Source organism: Eptesicus fuscus, chromosome 1, assembly GCF_027574615.1.
Source record: "Eptesicus fuscus isolate TK198812 chromosome 1, DD_ASM_mEF_20220401, whole genome shotgun sequence".
In the NCBI taxonomy this organism is placed as follows: Eukaryota; Metazoa; Chordata; class Mammalia; order Chiroptera; family Vespertilionidae; genus Eptesicus; species Eptesicus fuscus.
Window position 1 is genome coordinate 89,242,775 of NC_072473.1, and position 17,806 is coordinate 89,260,580.

Here is a 17,806-nt window from a genome sequence, read left to right on the forward strand (position 1 = left end):
CATAACCATTGCTGATCCTAAGTTCTCAGGTTGTTAGGAGATGGAAAAAAATCTATAGTCACCTACAACCCACTACCTACACATTCAAGTATCATATTCTAAGAGTATAAATACAGTCTTTAACCCCATAAATGAGTTCTGATTTTTCTCCTAAAATGCCATCAGGCTCCATCACTTTATTACACTACTAGAAATGTATTTTAACTAAGATCACTATAATGTCCAGCTCTCTCTATATATCACAACACAATTCCACGATCTAGCTACAGACAGCTCTGGTAATGTAACAAAAATTGCTCTACAAAAATAATTTTATGAGTCTTTGTCCATTGTTCAGTAACACTAAGGAAGGAATCCTGGGCAAATGTTTTATGTACTATGACTATATTTGCTTATCCAAAATGTTAAATATTCTTAATAAAACTGGTAATTATTTCCTGAAAGATAGACTTTTGTGAGGGGGTAGATGCAAATTACAATTCTTTGGGGAATTTGCTACTTGGGTAAAGTGTTTCTTTTTAGGAACATTGAAGCCTCTGGTTTAAAGAGTATGTATGTGTGTATACTTGTGTGGAACTCAACAAGGGTAGAAGTGGAGCATATCCTATCTAATAATAGAGTAACATGTAAATTACCATCACTCCGCTATGCCCACGATTGGGCTACGGGAGGCTGGGGGACGGGACTCGGGGTGGCCTATCTGGCCATTAAGAGGCACAGATCCGCTGCCACTGAGGGGGGCTACCCTGCTGTTGAGAGGCGCAGGGGGCGGGACTCCCACCCCCTGTGCCTCTCAATGGCCAGATCCGCGGCCGCTGAGGGGGCCTGCTGCAGACACCCAGCTGCGCCTCTCAACGGCAGGGTAGCCAGGGGTCTGCGGCAGCCCCCCTCAGCGGCCAAGGACCATCAAAAGTGGGGGAGCTGGGTGCCTGCCTGCTCCGGCACCAGGCCTTTCAGAAGCCTCCGCCGAGCTGGAGGCTTCTAAAAGGCCTGGTGCACCATCGGACAGGCACCCAGCTCCCCCGTGAAAAGCGAAAGCATGTAGGGGACCCTACACGTGCATGATTCAATCATGCACTGGGCCTCTAGTCATTTAAATAATATGACATAGTAGGTATCCAGCATTCACACTTCTCGGTTATTTAAATGAGAATCTTGCTCTGACCAGCGTGGCTCAATTGGTTGAGTGTCATCCCATGCACCAAAAGGTTGCTGGTTTGATTCCCCATCAGGGACATGTCCAGGTTGCAGGCTATATCCCCATAGGGGGGTGTGCAGGAGGCAGCCGACTAATGTTTTGCTCAGACATCGATGTTTTTTTCTCTCACTCCCTCTCCCTTCCTCTGTCTGTGAATAATCAATAAAAATCTTTTTAAAAATTGGAATTTTAAGTAGAAGGTAATTGGATCATTTTCAGACTGTATGTGTTTTTGAAGAAGCTATGAATTGTGAAGAAGTAAGGAAGTACTAACTTGATCTGTTTGAGAAAAATAGGAGAAAAGTATATTAATCAAGAAAGATAAAAGCAGTCCTTTCCTTCCTTCTACACAGTCATTAAAAACCAATTTATAATTTCTGACCCTCAGAGTGCAAGTGAGAAGGAGACTGGGAAACATCACCACATATGTGAGGATAGCAAAGAATCAAAGTTTTAAACATTTGGCCATCTAGTTTTAAAATGCTACTCTAAATGGTACTACCCTCACCCCACCTACAACAGCTGTTTCTTGAAGCAATAAGTCATATCCAAATCTCCAATATCCAATCTTTTCACAGATCACACTTTAATGAGAAAATTGATTTATTTGAAGGTACTCTCAATGGAAATGAATTCAATGACATAGTTCTTGATCATTTCTGGAAGTTTGGTCAGTCAGAATAAAGTTCAGGCATCTCAAATGTATCCAGATGTCATGCATTCAAGAGAGACATAGCTAGAATATTTTGGATTATAAAATAAAATCGTTATCATCAAAATACTTCAGTCATATCTAACTCTTGCTTCCTCACCATGTTCCATGTCCAATCAACTGTTAAAAGTACTACTGACTAACTCTCTACTGTGCTCCTGTCTTTCACAACCTCTCCACTCTCACTGACCTTACAACTTCTGGTATCTACTACTTCTCATTTGGATTTTGTCATTAATATGAATTACATATTTTTATAGTATATCTTCTTAACAAACTGTCATTGTATTTATAGTTCTGAAAGTCACTTCCTTGCTCAAAGAATTCAATGACTCCTCACTACTTGCTAAACAAACACCTAATGTCACACTCTTGAATTCAAGTTTTCTCAGACTATCCCTCCTTAACTAATCACACATTCCAGCAAATAACTCAAAATAAATATATACTAGTATTCAATGATTAGAGAATAAAACTATCCATTTTTTTGTTTTAGAATATGTCATTTTCATACTTATTTACATCTATGCCTTTTTTTATTGTTAACCAAGTAATGTAAACACCATTTTATTTAAATATTTTGATAGAAGGAAAATTTACTGAATTTAAATGGAATAAATGCTAAACATTTGCAATTGGGTTGAAGCCCTTTTAAATATAAAAAATTCAGAAGATAAGTAAACACGAATGATTTTTCATTATTAATTTTAAATTTATTTTTCCTAAACACTAGGTCATATTTCCTTTTTTCCTAGTCAGTCTATTCCTTTTTTCAAACCATACGTACAAAACATGTTATCATTTAAGTGCAATCACATTTGCTTTAAAACATAAATTTATCCAATTTGCTCCATTATGGTAAAAGACATGTAAAAATAAGTAAAAAAAACTCTTAACTTTAAGAGTAGTTGCTGTCTTGGAACATATTGTAATCTTATTTTCTTTATCAAATTATAACTTGATGAACCATGACTAAAGTATTCTGGTCACTGGTAAATTGTTTTTACTAAAACTACTTTCAGTCTGTAACTGCATAGTGGTATTTATCAGCAAGCAATGAACAGAATCAGGGTTTTGGATTAGTTGTTATCATAGCAAAGATAGTTGTAACTTGCTCTCTAACAAGACTGGTACATATTAGATTACTGCATATATCAAATGAAGAAATTCGACACTCAAGTGAAGTGATTTGCACAGGGCTACAGACATCAAAACTACACTTCCTAAATTCATTCATCAACTCATCAGTTATTGAGGACCTACTATGTTCCAGGTATCTCACAAGGAGATAGGTAAACAAAGAGCAGGTGGGATACTTGCTTGCAAAACAAAATCACAATAAAAGAAACAAACACTTTCCAAAGGACTAAATGATATATAAATAATAATAAATTATCAACATTGTCTACTAACAAATACCATGTTGTATAACTTATATAAACCATAGTAACAAAACTAATTGAGAACTTTGCTCCTTAATACAGAATTGTATGAGTTCATATTTAGCATATACACCAAATGAAAAGATAAATAACATCAACTTTCCTTAGTATTATTTTATTTTAAAGAATTACTCATCCCAGATCAGGCTATTTCCAAGGCTGAATCAGCAATCAAACAACATCCACTATTCAAAATTATAATCTGCAATTATCCTATAAAATAAAAGCCTAATATGCTAAGTGTCCGACCTTTTGACCATTCAACTAGTTGGTATGATGTGCACTGACTACCAGGGGGAAGATGCTCTGACCAGTAGGTTAGCTTGCTGCTGGGGTCCAGTTGATCAGGACTGGGTGAGACAGGCTGGACATGCCCTGGAGCCCTCCTGTGGTCCCTCCCCGGCCCCAATCATGCATTGGTGGGGTCCCCTGGACTGGCCTGCACCCTCTCACAATTTAGGACACCTCGGAGGATGTTGGAGAGCCAGTTTTGGCCCAATCCACCACAGGCCAGGCCAAGGGACCCCACCGGTGCATGAATCCGTGCACCAGGCCTCTAGTAATTATATAAAAGAAAGCCAAACTTATGATGATGCAATGGTACATCTCATCATTTGAGAAAAAGGCAGTTTCTAATTGCATCTTTGCATCTATCTATGTATTTCAGCAATCTGTCTATGGAAAATATTCTAATGAGCCAGGTCTTGAGTCTACTTAAGATCAAAATTTTGGTTGCAGTTCCACAAACTTCGTTTATTTGTGAATCATTTAGAAATAATTACATACACACAATCCTTGTAGGAAAGTATTCATAATGAATGAAAATCATTTAAATTTGGTGATGCTAAGGGATTGGATGATCTATTCACAACTAAGAACATCCATATACTTTTCAAAATTATATTTCAAATATTGGGGTTTCACCCAAATGAGAGTTAGATCAAACTGAGTTCATTAAAAACGTGGTTCACTATAGGACAAGAGAAAATTTGCAATGTAGTCACATGTATAAAAAGAAATCTAGTTGAGGTTTTTTAATAAATTGGTCTTTTAAAAAAATCTTTATTGTTAAAAGTATTACATAAGCCCCCATACTCCCCCATTGACCTCTTCTAACCCACCTCCACATCCCCACTCCAGGCCTTCACCACCCTATTTTCTGTGTCCAGGGGTTATGCATATACATATACGTATACAAGTTCTTTGGTTGATCTCTTCTCACTCAGTAAATTGGTCTTAATCATTAATTTGGAATACAGTGGAATGGGAAAAATAATAAAAAGGAATTGATTAAATCATTACTTACAAACATATACAGATGGAGGAAAAATCATCCGACATAAATACCACATTTCTTTTTCAAGGTACAATGGTATGACAAAGAGTAATTTCTAAAGTTCCTTCCAGCTCTTGGTTTAAAGAACCCTGGATAAAATAATTATGCTTTTTGAGATGTCATGGTCTTATCTCATTGACCAGTGAAAAGCACTATATTTTTGAAACCAGAAACAAAAAGTGAGAATAGAAGATGTTACAGGACAAGTTGTAAATGAAGAACAAAGGTCATTTTGAATTTTTAGAAACACCTGCAGTGAAAACTTTACTAATATAGGAGGGAAGAAGGGGGAGATAGGGAAGGGACAAAGGGATGACATAAGCACTACTTTAGCACAGATGTTCACAAACATTCAACTGAATTTGCCACTCCAATTTATCATTCTCATGTTTAATTCTCAAATTTTTAGTGCTCTAAATAAGTAATCCATGCCTTTTAAATAAAAAACTCAATCAAGCCCTTGCACATTCCATAATAGGAAGCAAACAGTGTTCACAGAGTTAAATAACTGGTTTTGAGTTTGGAACATTCCTCCACTCACCTCCAAGTTTAGAAATGTCATTTTTCAGGCCACAGTAATTTGCTGGACAGTCAGGTTTTATGACCAATAATTGAGTGACATAGACAGTCCTCACCTGTTATTTTACTGTCCCTATTTCACTCAATAGATGTTAACCAATGCCCAAATTTGTGTATTTTTTCCCTTGCACAAAGCACTGAAAGGCATTATTAAGACAACAACCAGATAATTATATGTCACTGATTCTGTAATAGGTTTTGAAGATTTTTAAACGGTTCTCTCTCAACAACCTGTATTATCCGTATGACTTTTCAGAGATATGTAAGGACCTGCTAGTTAACTATTATTTTCCTGTGGACTTTGTTTTATTCTGAACAGTCCTTTGTATATACTAAAAATGTTTGGAGAAAGTGAAAAGAAATGCAGGGATCTTTGAAATTTCTTTCTTCAATTCACCAACAAAATAAAAAATAATCAATATCAACCAACTTGTATTACACACTCACTGTAGCACTTTTTAGACAGCTCTAATGTCAGTGAGAAATTTGGGATACTTCTGCTTATTACATAAAACTTTATTAAGAAAACTAATTCATGCCAAGCCAGCATGCCTCAGTGGTTGAGCATCAACCTATGAACCAGGAGGTCACAATTCAATTCCCTGTCAGGACACATGCCCAGTTGCAGGATCAATCCCTGGTGGAGGAAACAGCTGATCAATGATTCTCTCTCACCATTGATGTTTCTAGCTCTCTCCCCTTTTCCCTACCACTCTGAATCAATTAAAATACAATAAAAAAATAAAACAAATTAATGACTTTATTCAAAAGGTGTCACTAATGCTTATTAACTTTCAAAAGGAGACTTGGACCATACAAACCATCTCAAAAACAGCCTGAATTTTTAAGAAGGCAAGTACTAGTAAAAAATAAAGTTTTTAAATCTTAGTTTGAACTTACATCTGCATTTTATGTGTTTCTGCATACTAGAAAATTCTTTGTATGCAATTCATTTGTCCTTGTTTTACAGGACTTGGAGCATAATAAAAGTTCTAATAGTAGAGCTTGTCTTCATGTAACTTTTAACACAACCTCAGATTATAACTCTGTCAGTGGATAATTCTACTTTTTATAATATTTTCAGTAAATCATTGTTGCAAAGTTTGAGAACTGCCTATGTTATATTTAAACTATTGTAATTTTCAAGAATAAAATTACTGGTCCAGAGAGTATATAGTGTAATAACAAGAACCACTTGGCTCAATTGGAATAATTTCTTACAATGCATGCATAAGCCTAACTGTGTTCAACTATAGTATGGTAGACAGAATAATGGCCTCTCGAAGATGTCCACATTTGAATCCCTGGAACGTGTGAATATGGGATTACAGAACAAAGGGGATCTTGTAGATGTGATTAAGTTAAGGACATTGATATGGAAAAATTATCCTTATTATCCAGGTGGACTCAACTTAATCACATGAGTCCTTAAAAATGGTAAACAAAAGCAGAGTAAGTGAGAAAGAGATCGGTGTTAAAAAAAACAAAAAACCTGCCATTGCTGGCTTTGAAGATGGTGGAAGGAAGCCACAAGCCAAGGGATGCAGACCCTCTAGAAGCTGAAATTGAAATAACATTTCAAGAGAAATATGAAACACTAAGGTTAATTCTGATATACCAGCAAGTAAAGATAATCGCCCCGGTATTTTTCTACAGCTTCACCACTTCACAGTAGTGTCAAATAAACCTAACTTCTCTCTATACCCCCATCCAATTAAAAAATATCTCCTCATCTGTCATATTCTTTGTTCATATAATCCTAGTGTGATATTACCTAATTAATAGATGGCATGAAAGTAGCAAAAGTCTATAAAAACCAAAAGGCATTAGAGAAGTTGAGCTTTGAAATCAAGCAGACCTGAGTTTGAATTCTTACTTCATCTCTTACTTAAAGTGTAACATTGAGAAATTTAATTAAGCTCCCTGAACACTGTGCCCTTGTGTGTAAAGCAGGGAAAAGACTTACCCTTATAGAATGTTTGGGAGGCAACTTGAAAAGTGCCCAACACTTTTATAGTAGTACCCAATAAATCATATTATATTTAACTATGCGAACCAGGACAATTTTTTAAATTGCAAATAAATAAATTTCATATGAAATTTACATCTGTTCTATAGGCTAGATTCAAGATTTAAGCTCCTAGAGTTCTCAAAGTTTGTTTTTAACTATGTTTTTCTTATGGAAGGATAACTTGTTTCATTTCTCCATTGAACCATATCATAAGAAGTACTCTCCATCAAGTTGAGCATGCTTGTCTTACCATACCATAAATGTGGCAAAATTGGGTAAAAACATTTATCTGTAGGAACATCACATGTAGGAAGTCATCTAATTGGAAATCTTTTACTAAACTTGGAAACATGATATAATTTACATTTCACCAAGTTTACATTTTATAGCCCAGGTACACAATGTGTACCTTTGTGCACTATAAAGCACCTAAACTTAATCCAATTTAAAGTATGGCATTCCATTCTTCTTGTTTAAGAAGGTTACTATCAAGTTTAAACATAAATTGCATTATTTTCCATCCTATGTAATATGCACTTTAAAACCTAGTATCTCTCCCTAATTCCTGTCTCCTCATCTAGCCCAGACACATTTTTGTAGTGTTTTCATTGCCATTAAATTTGTTATCAATACTGAAGGTATAGTAAACAAACATGTTATTTAACTTGATTATCTTGGATAAGAATTTTCACAACAATAAAATAAATTAAGCAATTAAATTATTTGTGAATAAAGATAGGATGGAAGACAAAGAATGGTCATTCTGAATGACTGCAAGGACTATACCCTTAGTACCCAGAAGATTTAGCCTGGTACATAACAGAAAGTAAATAACTTTTGAATATTATAAATTCATTTATATAAGGTGATTGAAAAAGAACTAAGCACTTTCAAAAATGGAGTACTCATTAACTTCTTTATGTACCAACTAGAGGCCTGGTGCACAAAATTGTGCACAGGTGCAGTCCCTAGGCCTGGCCAGCAATTGAAGCATAAGTGTTTGGAGTGGAAGGGCAGGTCTCAGCTGACATATGGGCCCTGGGCAGCACCAGGGCCCCCAGGCCCCTACACGACCCCCTCCACCTGAGTCATGGTGCCTGAATCCACACGTGGAGATGCAGTGAGCGTGGCCAGACACCACGGGCCCAGGCACAGCATGGGCCTCTGGGTTGCCCAGCAGCACTGCATGGAAGCCGGGTGGGCAGCACGCTCTGTCCTGGCCAGCCTTGCAGACAGGCTCCTGCGTGAACCTATGGGGAGCCCAACCGGCCTCTGTGGTCCCAGTGGCTGCAGCCCGGTTCACCCGAAAGAGGCCACGCAGGTGCAGGTTGGGCTCCTCATGGGTGCCTGGCATCTCAGTGAGGGGGGGTGGAGGGGTGGGGGGATGGGGAGAGTTTCCCTGGTGCGCAAGCCCTGGCGTTCCGGGAGGGTAGCAGGAGTGAAAGCAAGCTCAGTGGACAACCTGCATTCTCACCGCACCTCCGTCCCCTTCACCCCCACTCCCAGGTAGCTGTAGAGAGGTCGAAGGCCCCTGCCTGGGTGCCCCAGGAGGTTGATCACTGCCACCCACCCCCAGTTCCCCATCCCGGCCCAGGGCCTGGCCCAAATCGGGTGATCAGGGCCCGACGGCCCACTGGTCACCATCTACGGGGCGATTGGTGGGGCAATCAGGCCCCCGCTCGCACCTGCCTTGGTCTAGCACCGCCTGCTCATCTGTTTCACCATCCCACCATGGTTGGGGCCCATTGGGCCGGCAGCCCCTCCACTGCCACCGCTGCCAGTATCACGTTGCTAATGCCCGCCATATTCCACACCACCTCCTGGTGGTCAGCACACGTCATAGCGAGTGGTCAAACTCCCGGTTGAGGGGACAATTTGCATATTAGGCTTTTATTATATAGGATTCCCCAAGAATCTCACCTTTATACCACCTCTTCCTCACAGTCTTAAGAAAATAAAGCAATACACTGTAACTGCCATTTCAATTTAAAGTATCACACACAATGCTTATAATTCTTGACTATTTAACCACAAGTAATAAAGTCATTAATACAAACACTTGCTTATTATCTCTTTCTTCTTTCTTTCCCCTCCCCCTAAATTAGATCCACTTAAGGTCTCATCTAAATATTCTGAGTTTTAAGGAGAATGTCTGGAATCCTTAGACTTTTTAGTAACGCCAGACTTCCCATAATGTTATAATATTTGCATTTTCATATCTCTCCCCTGTGGGGCAACTGTTTTTGAGGGGTAGTTGGAACTAACATTCATTTAAGGATAAAAAATGAATCTAGATAAATTATTAACAAGTAAAATCCTTGGAAATTTCTGAAAGCATCAAAAATACTAGCTGTCTGTACTGCAAGTTTCTTGTATGCAACGTTTTTTCAGTTAGATTAAGTGGTTATGAGATCTTTTAAAAAGACATACACAATAGACTTTAAAACAAAAATTTAACTTCACTTCCACATGCCACATTTCCTCAGACTAAAAGATCTGAAGGAGCTAAAAGAATAAACACTGAATATGAAGAGCAAGCAATCCAAGTGTAAACCTCTGGAAGGAAGTTAGTAAACTCTAAATTCACCATGGTCCAGTGTGAATCCTATGATTAAAAAATAATACAGTCCCAGGCTCTATAAGACAAGCAGAACATCTGTATAAAAGGACAGAGGTGTCTTCTTCTAGTCAGACCATATAAAAAACATGACATTCAGATGTAGTATCTCATATACTGTAAAGATTATCATTAAAAAAATATCTGGGTGAGGACAACCAGCAGAGTGAAAGGTCAGGAAAACATGTCACATGAGTTAAAGAGAAGATTTCCAGACTTGTACGTAATGGAAAAAATAGATATTTTTAGTATATAGCTTGATAAGGCACACTAGGAACAGGAAATAAAAGATATGAATTGATTTTGCTCAATGCAAGGAAGAGCTGTCCACAAATGAAAGGTGCTGCCTTGATGAGGTAGTAAGCTCTTTGTTGCTGCCAGTCATCAAGGAGGAGATGTGTCACCATATTTCAGAAGTGTCACAGGAAGGACTCTTGTTTTAAAGGGGGTATTGGATTCTCTACATGATCTCTAAGGTCACTTTATCTCCATGGTTTTCTATTAATAAGGGCAAAGCTAGCCCTTTTGCAAACTCAGACAATAGAAATTCCCAGAGAACATGCCACAAAAGTTACAGACTAACACTAAATTGTTCTTAGGTGTTCTTTATGTTAATGCTCCACATAATTTTGTTTGAATGACCATATATAGTGAAAATAAATTAAGCAGACACAAAAAAAGTTTATGTCTAAGTACATTCTTTTCTAACATGAGATAATCAATTTAATAAGTATTTTGCTAAATTAAAAAAAGGTATCTAAAACCACAAGTTTTCTTTTATTCACCCAATTAGAAAAAAAAAAGACAATCTTAGGAGCTAGAAACATGTCACATTAGGCAAATACATATGTTTTTTAATTAAATTTACTGGTGAAGGGATTAAGCAAAAAAAACCACACAAATGCATATTTTTAATTGGCTCTATCCTTTGAATCACCCACAAACAAAAATACATTTATCTAGTATGCATACTTTTTTCTCAGGAAATCTAGATACTGAATTTTAAAGATGAAATTATAGAAAACAATTGTTATAAAATACTGTACTGTTGATATTTACTATAAAATATATTTTGCATATTAAACAAAAGCATTGTAAACAGGAAGCTAAATGAATGCAAGTGCATTGGCCAGAAGAGAAAAAGTCTAATTCACCAATACTCATTCTACATTCATTGTCCTTTACCTTGATAAGGGCAAAATTCTAAGGAAAGCATCTCTCAGTGTCAGTCTTGCTAGAATTCCTTGTTACATTGAACTGGTTAATTCTTACCTATTATCTTACTCCCTATTGTCACACCACTATTATCAAAATGTACTGCTTATAAAGAAAAGATAAAAGGATCACTAATGCTAATCCTGGTCTATTTCAGTGTGTCCTTCGAATCTAGCAATACATTAATCCTATAACATTAGGCAGAAGAAACCATTTGCTATTTTAAAACTATCAATACCAAAACACCAGAAACCCACTAAGATGGGAGTGTTTGTTAAGCTTTATTAATTTAGGCAAAATGACAGGTTAATTTATATGATTCACACCTGTCAGGAGCAGAGTCTTTACTAATTCAGTTTACACTGACCAGAAGATCTTCCCTCAGGCTAAGATTGAACTTCAACCTACTGTTGAAAAGAGTGTAACACCAACATGTCACTCAGATTTCTATCAAGACAATCCCTTCAGAATTCTACATGGATGGCACACCACCCTGCCACTTTTCAAAACTGAAGCTGAAGGAAGGCTAAGTCTACCCAATAAAGACTAAGCATTTTGTAATAAATCTATCTAGAGGCCTCACAAAGGATTAGTTTCCTAAATCTATTGTCTTTAAAATACTCCACTCCTCCCAAATCATATTATAACACAATTTGAAAAGTGCATTATATAAAAACTATTTTCCCTAATATTATCAAAAATATTGTTAGTCATCAATAAGTCTTGAAAATATGGAGAAGTTTCAACTGTCATTCAAATTCTAAAGAAACAGAAAGAAAAACTTCTGTAATTTAAACCCACAAGGAAAAAATAGCCTTTCTGTTCAATGTTTGCAGTAAGTAAAACATTCCTTATTTTAGCTTTCACTAGTGTAGCAGCACTGCCCTATCCACAGCATCAATGGAAGGCTCTCTCTAGCTAAGTAGCACCTACACTGAGTTTAGAAAGAGGCCGCAAAGAGCCTTTATATTTTTTCCATACTTGCTCAATTACTACAACCAAAAATATTTCATATTGAAAATTTAGTCTTGAAAAATTACCCGTCTTCAATGAAAACCACATAATATGTATTTGACAAATCATAATACATAATGATAAAACATTGCAAACCAATGCTTCTGGTACATAAGTAAACCTACAAAAACATGCTTTATTAACTGTGAAGAATTCTATATTCAAGATACTATTTTAACTATTATATACATAATTTCACAAGTAAACTCTAAAACATCACATCTTACCAGTGTCAGAATTTATTCCATTTTAATGCAAAGATTTTAGACCCAAAAGACACAAATAACCATTTAACCTTTTGCCAGCAGAAAGATTGTGAAGGCAAATATGTTACCTGACCCAGTATTCTCTATTATTATTTTTGAAAGCGAAAATAATACTAAACTTAAGTATTATTTTGTATGTAGAAGTGTCATGGAATATAAAGAAGCACTGATAAGAACAACATGTTAAACATGATATTTTTATTTCTGGTCAAGTAAGTAAACGAACTCTAAATTTTAAAACCTAATTTTAAACTCCCTAAGCTAGTCTTTTACTATATTGAACATATTTTCTTTCTGTATATTCACATAATATTTCAAACCTGTATTTATTTATAAAGAAAAATAAGTTAAGGCAAATTTAATAATATAGACCATCACGATGTCAGAATAGTCTAGGCTAATGCTACCTCTTCGAATATATTTTTCCATTGTACCTATTTGTACTACCAATAATAAATGTCAACATGCAAGGTCTGTGATATTTTCTAGCTTCTATCCTCTAAATCAATTCATTCATATCATCAGGTCAAAGAGGTGAGTACATACTTAAAAGGAAGAAAGTCATTCATTAAAGATGATGTATTGGGTTGTATCTGAGTCTGTGGCTATTATGAATTAATCAAATATAAATATTTTTAAACCAGCTGCAATTGGAGCTGCACTTTGGATCTTTTGGACAGTAAAATATTGTATAGATACTAGAATAATTAAACATTATTAATTGTAACCTACTGATTTTTAGTTTGGGGAGGGTGTTTTGTTTTGTTTCGATGATAAACTTCCTTTTGGTAAATCTTTAGTCATTTCTCACCAGCTAAGTTTCATAAAGTCAACAGGCATATCACATTTTCTCAAAAATTTTGAAGGGACTCCATTAACTTGTCACCTCCATTATTTTGTGCTTTTGATAACTACAGTTTTTGCGAAACAAATATAACTGATCATTTTTTCTTATTTTACAAATATAACTTGAAATTTAACTTTATAGGAAAAAGAGTTTAACTCCCAAACAGATAAAATCACCTGAAGTAGCTATAAAAAGAGATATTTTAAGTCGAAAAATGGAATGATGATGGGATTTAACTAAAATGTCCTCGTTTTCCTGCGCTTTCCAGGGAATCACCTCTTTGGGACTGAGAGCACAAGCACACTTATTTCCTTAGCAGCTGAAAGCATTTCAAAGAACTAGATAGATGCCACTGCGTATCTGAACCTCATAAAAAAAAACAACCAAGTAATAAAATGGCAACTCACCAGATTTCTAAACACACAATTAACCTAAAGCAGGAAGAATTTTCCACATCTCTCCTACTGAAAAATATTTTAAAGGGAACACTGACAGTTAAGACAGACTTATGCTCAAAAGCTTTTCTCAGTACTAATATTTATTTTTTTAAAAGGTCCAGATTTCACTCCTTATTCCACCAAAAAAAAAATCACAGACAATACTTTAAAAGAATATTTTATTACATTTCCTGGATTTTGTTTTGAAAGCAATACTGTGAGTTTAAAAAAATATTTCCAAAAATTCTAGAAAGAATTCCCAATATACTTCAGTGTACATTTATTTAAAATAAATTTCTAAAATAGGCATTTGAATAATGTACTTTTCAACTTCACATGTATAAATAACTATTTGTACAATTGTAATTTGTACAAATTCAAACTTACACTTCAGAACCATAATTATAAAACTGGGAAAATATATTAAACTGATTACTAATCAGACACAGCTCAAATATAAAAGTCTTGATTAAAATATTTATTTTATTATCAATGTGTTAACTCTGAATGTTTCAAATTCATTAAAAAATTATATAAAGCATTTCCATATTTCACACAACACAAGAGCAAGCATCAGCAGCTTTTTGTGCCGCTGCACAAAAGAAGTCATCTTAAATACTTCAGATATACAAAAATTAAATAAATAAAAAAACAGTGTAAAAGGTTGAAGTTTATACCTGTGCAATTCCTTAGGTATATCGCTAGACTTTCATATTAGTAATTAAATTACTATTAGGCACTTTAAATAAAAATAAAGAAAAAACTCCTAAGGAAACAAAACAAAGGTAAAATGTGGGCATGCCAATATCTTTAAATATAAGCAAGCTTTCAGTTTTTAATCTTGTGCATTTTTGGATGTTGCTGTTTGTGATTTTTACCCCCTTTTGCCACAAGGTTGATTCATGAATGAAATCCCACTTTAATATCCTATTTTCTCTCACTTACATGTATGCTGGAGAAAGTGGAGTTGACCTGGATGTTTTAAGCACAGGAACTGGGAATTTCCAGATAGCAGGAGAGCTCGTTTTCCATTTCAATGGCATGTTGTCACCACGGTACTACAATAACAGTAAACAGCGTTTCCATAACAGACTACCAACTAGGACTTCCATTCCACACTGTACTGACACAGCAGTGGCTGCCGCGGAGAACAAGCAAAGGATTCTGCCAGTGCCCTTAAACCGATGCTTCCAATCTGTAAAATAGGGCTACAAGGTACCTCCTTTAAATCCTCCTGTCCCCTAAAGCAATATGATGATTCTATCGTTCTAACTCAACAATAGTGCCACCTCGTTAGGAAAGCGTTGACTGCAGTATATTTTTTTTAAGACTGCACTGTGCATACGGCACAATGCAGCTTTATTTAATAAAAGCAGCTAGGGTTTTGCTTTTTATTGTATTGTTTTAAGCTTGCATTGCCATTGTTCTACCTTAACCAGGATACTGCAGCACTGTACTATATTCTGCACCTCTTAACCTGATTTCTGACCAATAGTAACAGGAAAAAAATAGATGGGTTTCATATGAAAATGAAACAACATACCTACTCAGAATACACTTGTCATCCTCTGAACATTCTTCTTTTGAGCTGCAACAATACAAATGGGATATAAACCTCAGCATAGCCTTAGGCCACAGCTAATAGAGATCAGTGACTAAATTCAGCAGCCTGCTTTCCTCCTGTGCAAGCTCTGGCCACACAATACAAGAATGCCATTATGGGAAAAGCCCATTTAAAAAATGCCAGTCTCTCTGTTTTCCAGTTAGAAGAAGGCAAAATGTAAGAACAAATATAAACTGCTGCAGAACTCTGCACATTCTTCTAGTAGCTTCTGATTCAAGTTGCTCTCCTTTCCCTATTCTTATTTCCAAGCCGGGATGAGCAAAATCTCATACATTTATAACATGCTGTGGTAACACGAAAATCACTCTGTCTTCTGCAGCAGAGAAGTACAGAGTAGCGTGCTCTTAATAGCAGTCCTCAGAGGGACGCTATCAACAATCTAATTCAATGCTGCCCTCCCCTTCTTCTCCCCCCCTTTCCCCTCCGGTTCACCCCCCTCTCTCCTCCCCCGCCCCCAAAACAGCTCACAAATTGCCTAGAGGAGAGACCAATGCTGCTGGCCAAGCAGGTGTCCAGCAGGGACCATTCCAAAGCTCAGCAGCCAGTTCCGTTACCTCTAGGGCTTAATGACTGACAAGGAGGTTAAAAAACTAAAGCTGCTGTCAAAGGCAGCTTGAGGTATTTCATGGAAGCAATGGAAATATAAGGTTCATCTATATTGTTTTAAAATACTGCCAGAAAATATCATCCTAAGTGCCCTGAAAGTGACTGTTTTAAGTGTCTGTTTAAAGCATCAAACTCGCAATTTTCTACACAATTCTAAGACAGGAAAATAGGACAACTGGTATTGTGCTGAACTCTTTATTTTCAGGCTGAAGTATTTCACTTCTGATGCAGGTAAGTCACCATCACTAAATATCTAGCTTTACAGCACCCTTCCACTTCTACCTAAAAGCAGAATTATCTCTCTTCATCACTGAAAGCTTAGCAAAGGCAGACTACCATTGACACAAAAGCCAGTACCTTTAAAAAAAAATCACTGTAGTGACAAAGAGCTCGTATTTACTTTCAAGTTTGTATCTAAACAATAAACTTGTGCTTCCAACTTGAGTAGTGGGCTTCAGATACTCTTTCCAAATTATTACTAGTTTCTAAAAGATTTACTCTTAAGGAGACTTACCCCTTAAGAGGATTTCTCCTTTGTATTCAAAAATCACAGAAATACAGACTCAAATCAGCTAAGGTAAATCACAAGTACCTTCCTTTAAGATACACATCAACATTCAAGCAAAAAGTATTTTCCTATGAAATCCAAACATATACAGGGTGGGGCAAAAGTAGGTTTATAGTAGGTATGCAGTATATACATACACACATTCATATACAGGGTATCCCAAAAAAATATATACACACACTTTGAATAATTATAAAGGCAGTGTTTATTAAAATACATTTCATTTTCAAAATTGAGCTATCAGCTGTTACAGTGTATATACACGGAGTGGCCAGATTATTATGATCTCTGAATGCATAATAATCTGGCCAATAATATATATATTAGAGGCCCAGTGCATGAATTTGTGCATGGTTGTGGTCTGGCCAGCCTGGCCTGGGGGAGGGGACATGGGCGGTTGGCCAGCCTGACTGCTGGTCAAACTCCTGGTCGAGGGGACAATTTGCATATTAGCCTTTTATTATATAGGATATACACTGAGTGGCCAGATTATTATGCATTCAGAAATCATAATAATCTGGCCACTCAGTGTATATTTTGGGGGACACCCTGTATATGCATATAAACATTCATATATAGGAAGAGTTTGAAAGACTATTTTGAAATATTGACCAGTAATGCATAAACTTTATTAAATATTAAATAGATATCAGCCATCACCACCTCACAACTAATTTTTATTCAATCTAGAATACACAATTAACTCCCCCCCAAAAAACAGTCAAACATTTCAAAAGGTTAAATTATATTTCCAATTCTTTAGTACTCACATGCAAAACTGTCTCATAGACATCTTCAAAGGAATCACAGAAAGGAGTATTTATCCATAGCTTGGTGACCAAAATATATTTCAAAGGTTAAAAAAAGCCCACCATTAATACAAATAAACCATGCTCAATATTTTACATTAGAAGGTTCTGTATAATAATTCCTAATAGTTATGGAGCAAAAGGGTTGCAGGTACAATCAGCAGTAACAATCTATTGGAAAGCCCAAGAAGGAAACACACACACGTACTCAAGTAAGTTTGGAATGTCCCATTCCAAAACCTAATGCATTCTCAAGCATTTAAAATATAAAACATAAAACAGCTCCAAATTAGCTATCTGTAGCAAGGAAGTAGTGTTTTAGAAAGGAAATTCAACCACATTCCAACTTATGACAAAGCAGTGATTGCAAATGTAACTTCTCCTGAGAACAAACAACCCAAAACCTATGTAAAAATATGGTAGTGAAGTGTTCTGAGCAGTTTATTTATAAAGACTACTCAACAGTTATGAGTGGGAAATGGGGTGAATATAGAATTTTCCAAATTTCCAAGAGGGTAACCCTCA

General features: G+C 36.2%; 1 protein-coding gene across 3 annotated transcripts in view; it reads right to left on the bottom strand.

Annotated features, from left to right (window-relative positions):
* The window catches only part of KLHL13 (kelch like family member 13), a 138,712-nt gene that overhangs the window by 60,928 nt on the left and 59,978 nt on the right, over positions 1–17,806 (bottom strand). Inside the window, exon 1 of one of the 3 annotated variants that reach the window (XM_008156822.3) lies at positions 14,620–14,717. The exons of the other annotated variants lie outside the window; for them this stretch is intronic. Within the exon in view, the coding sequence (XP_008155044.2) occupies positions 14,620–14,717 (98 nt within the window). Of the gene's footprint in view, positions 1–14,619; positions 14,718–17,806 lie in introns of those variants that run through there. 3 annotated transcript variants of the gene reach the window in all.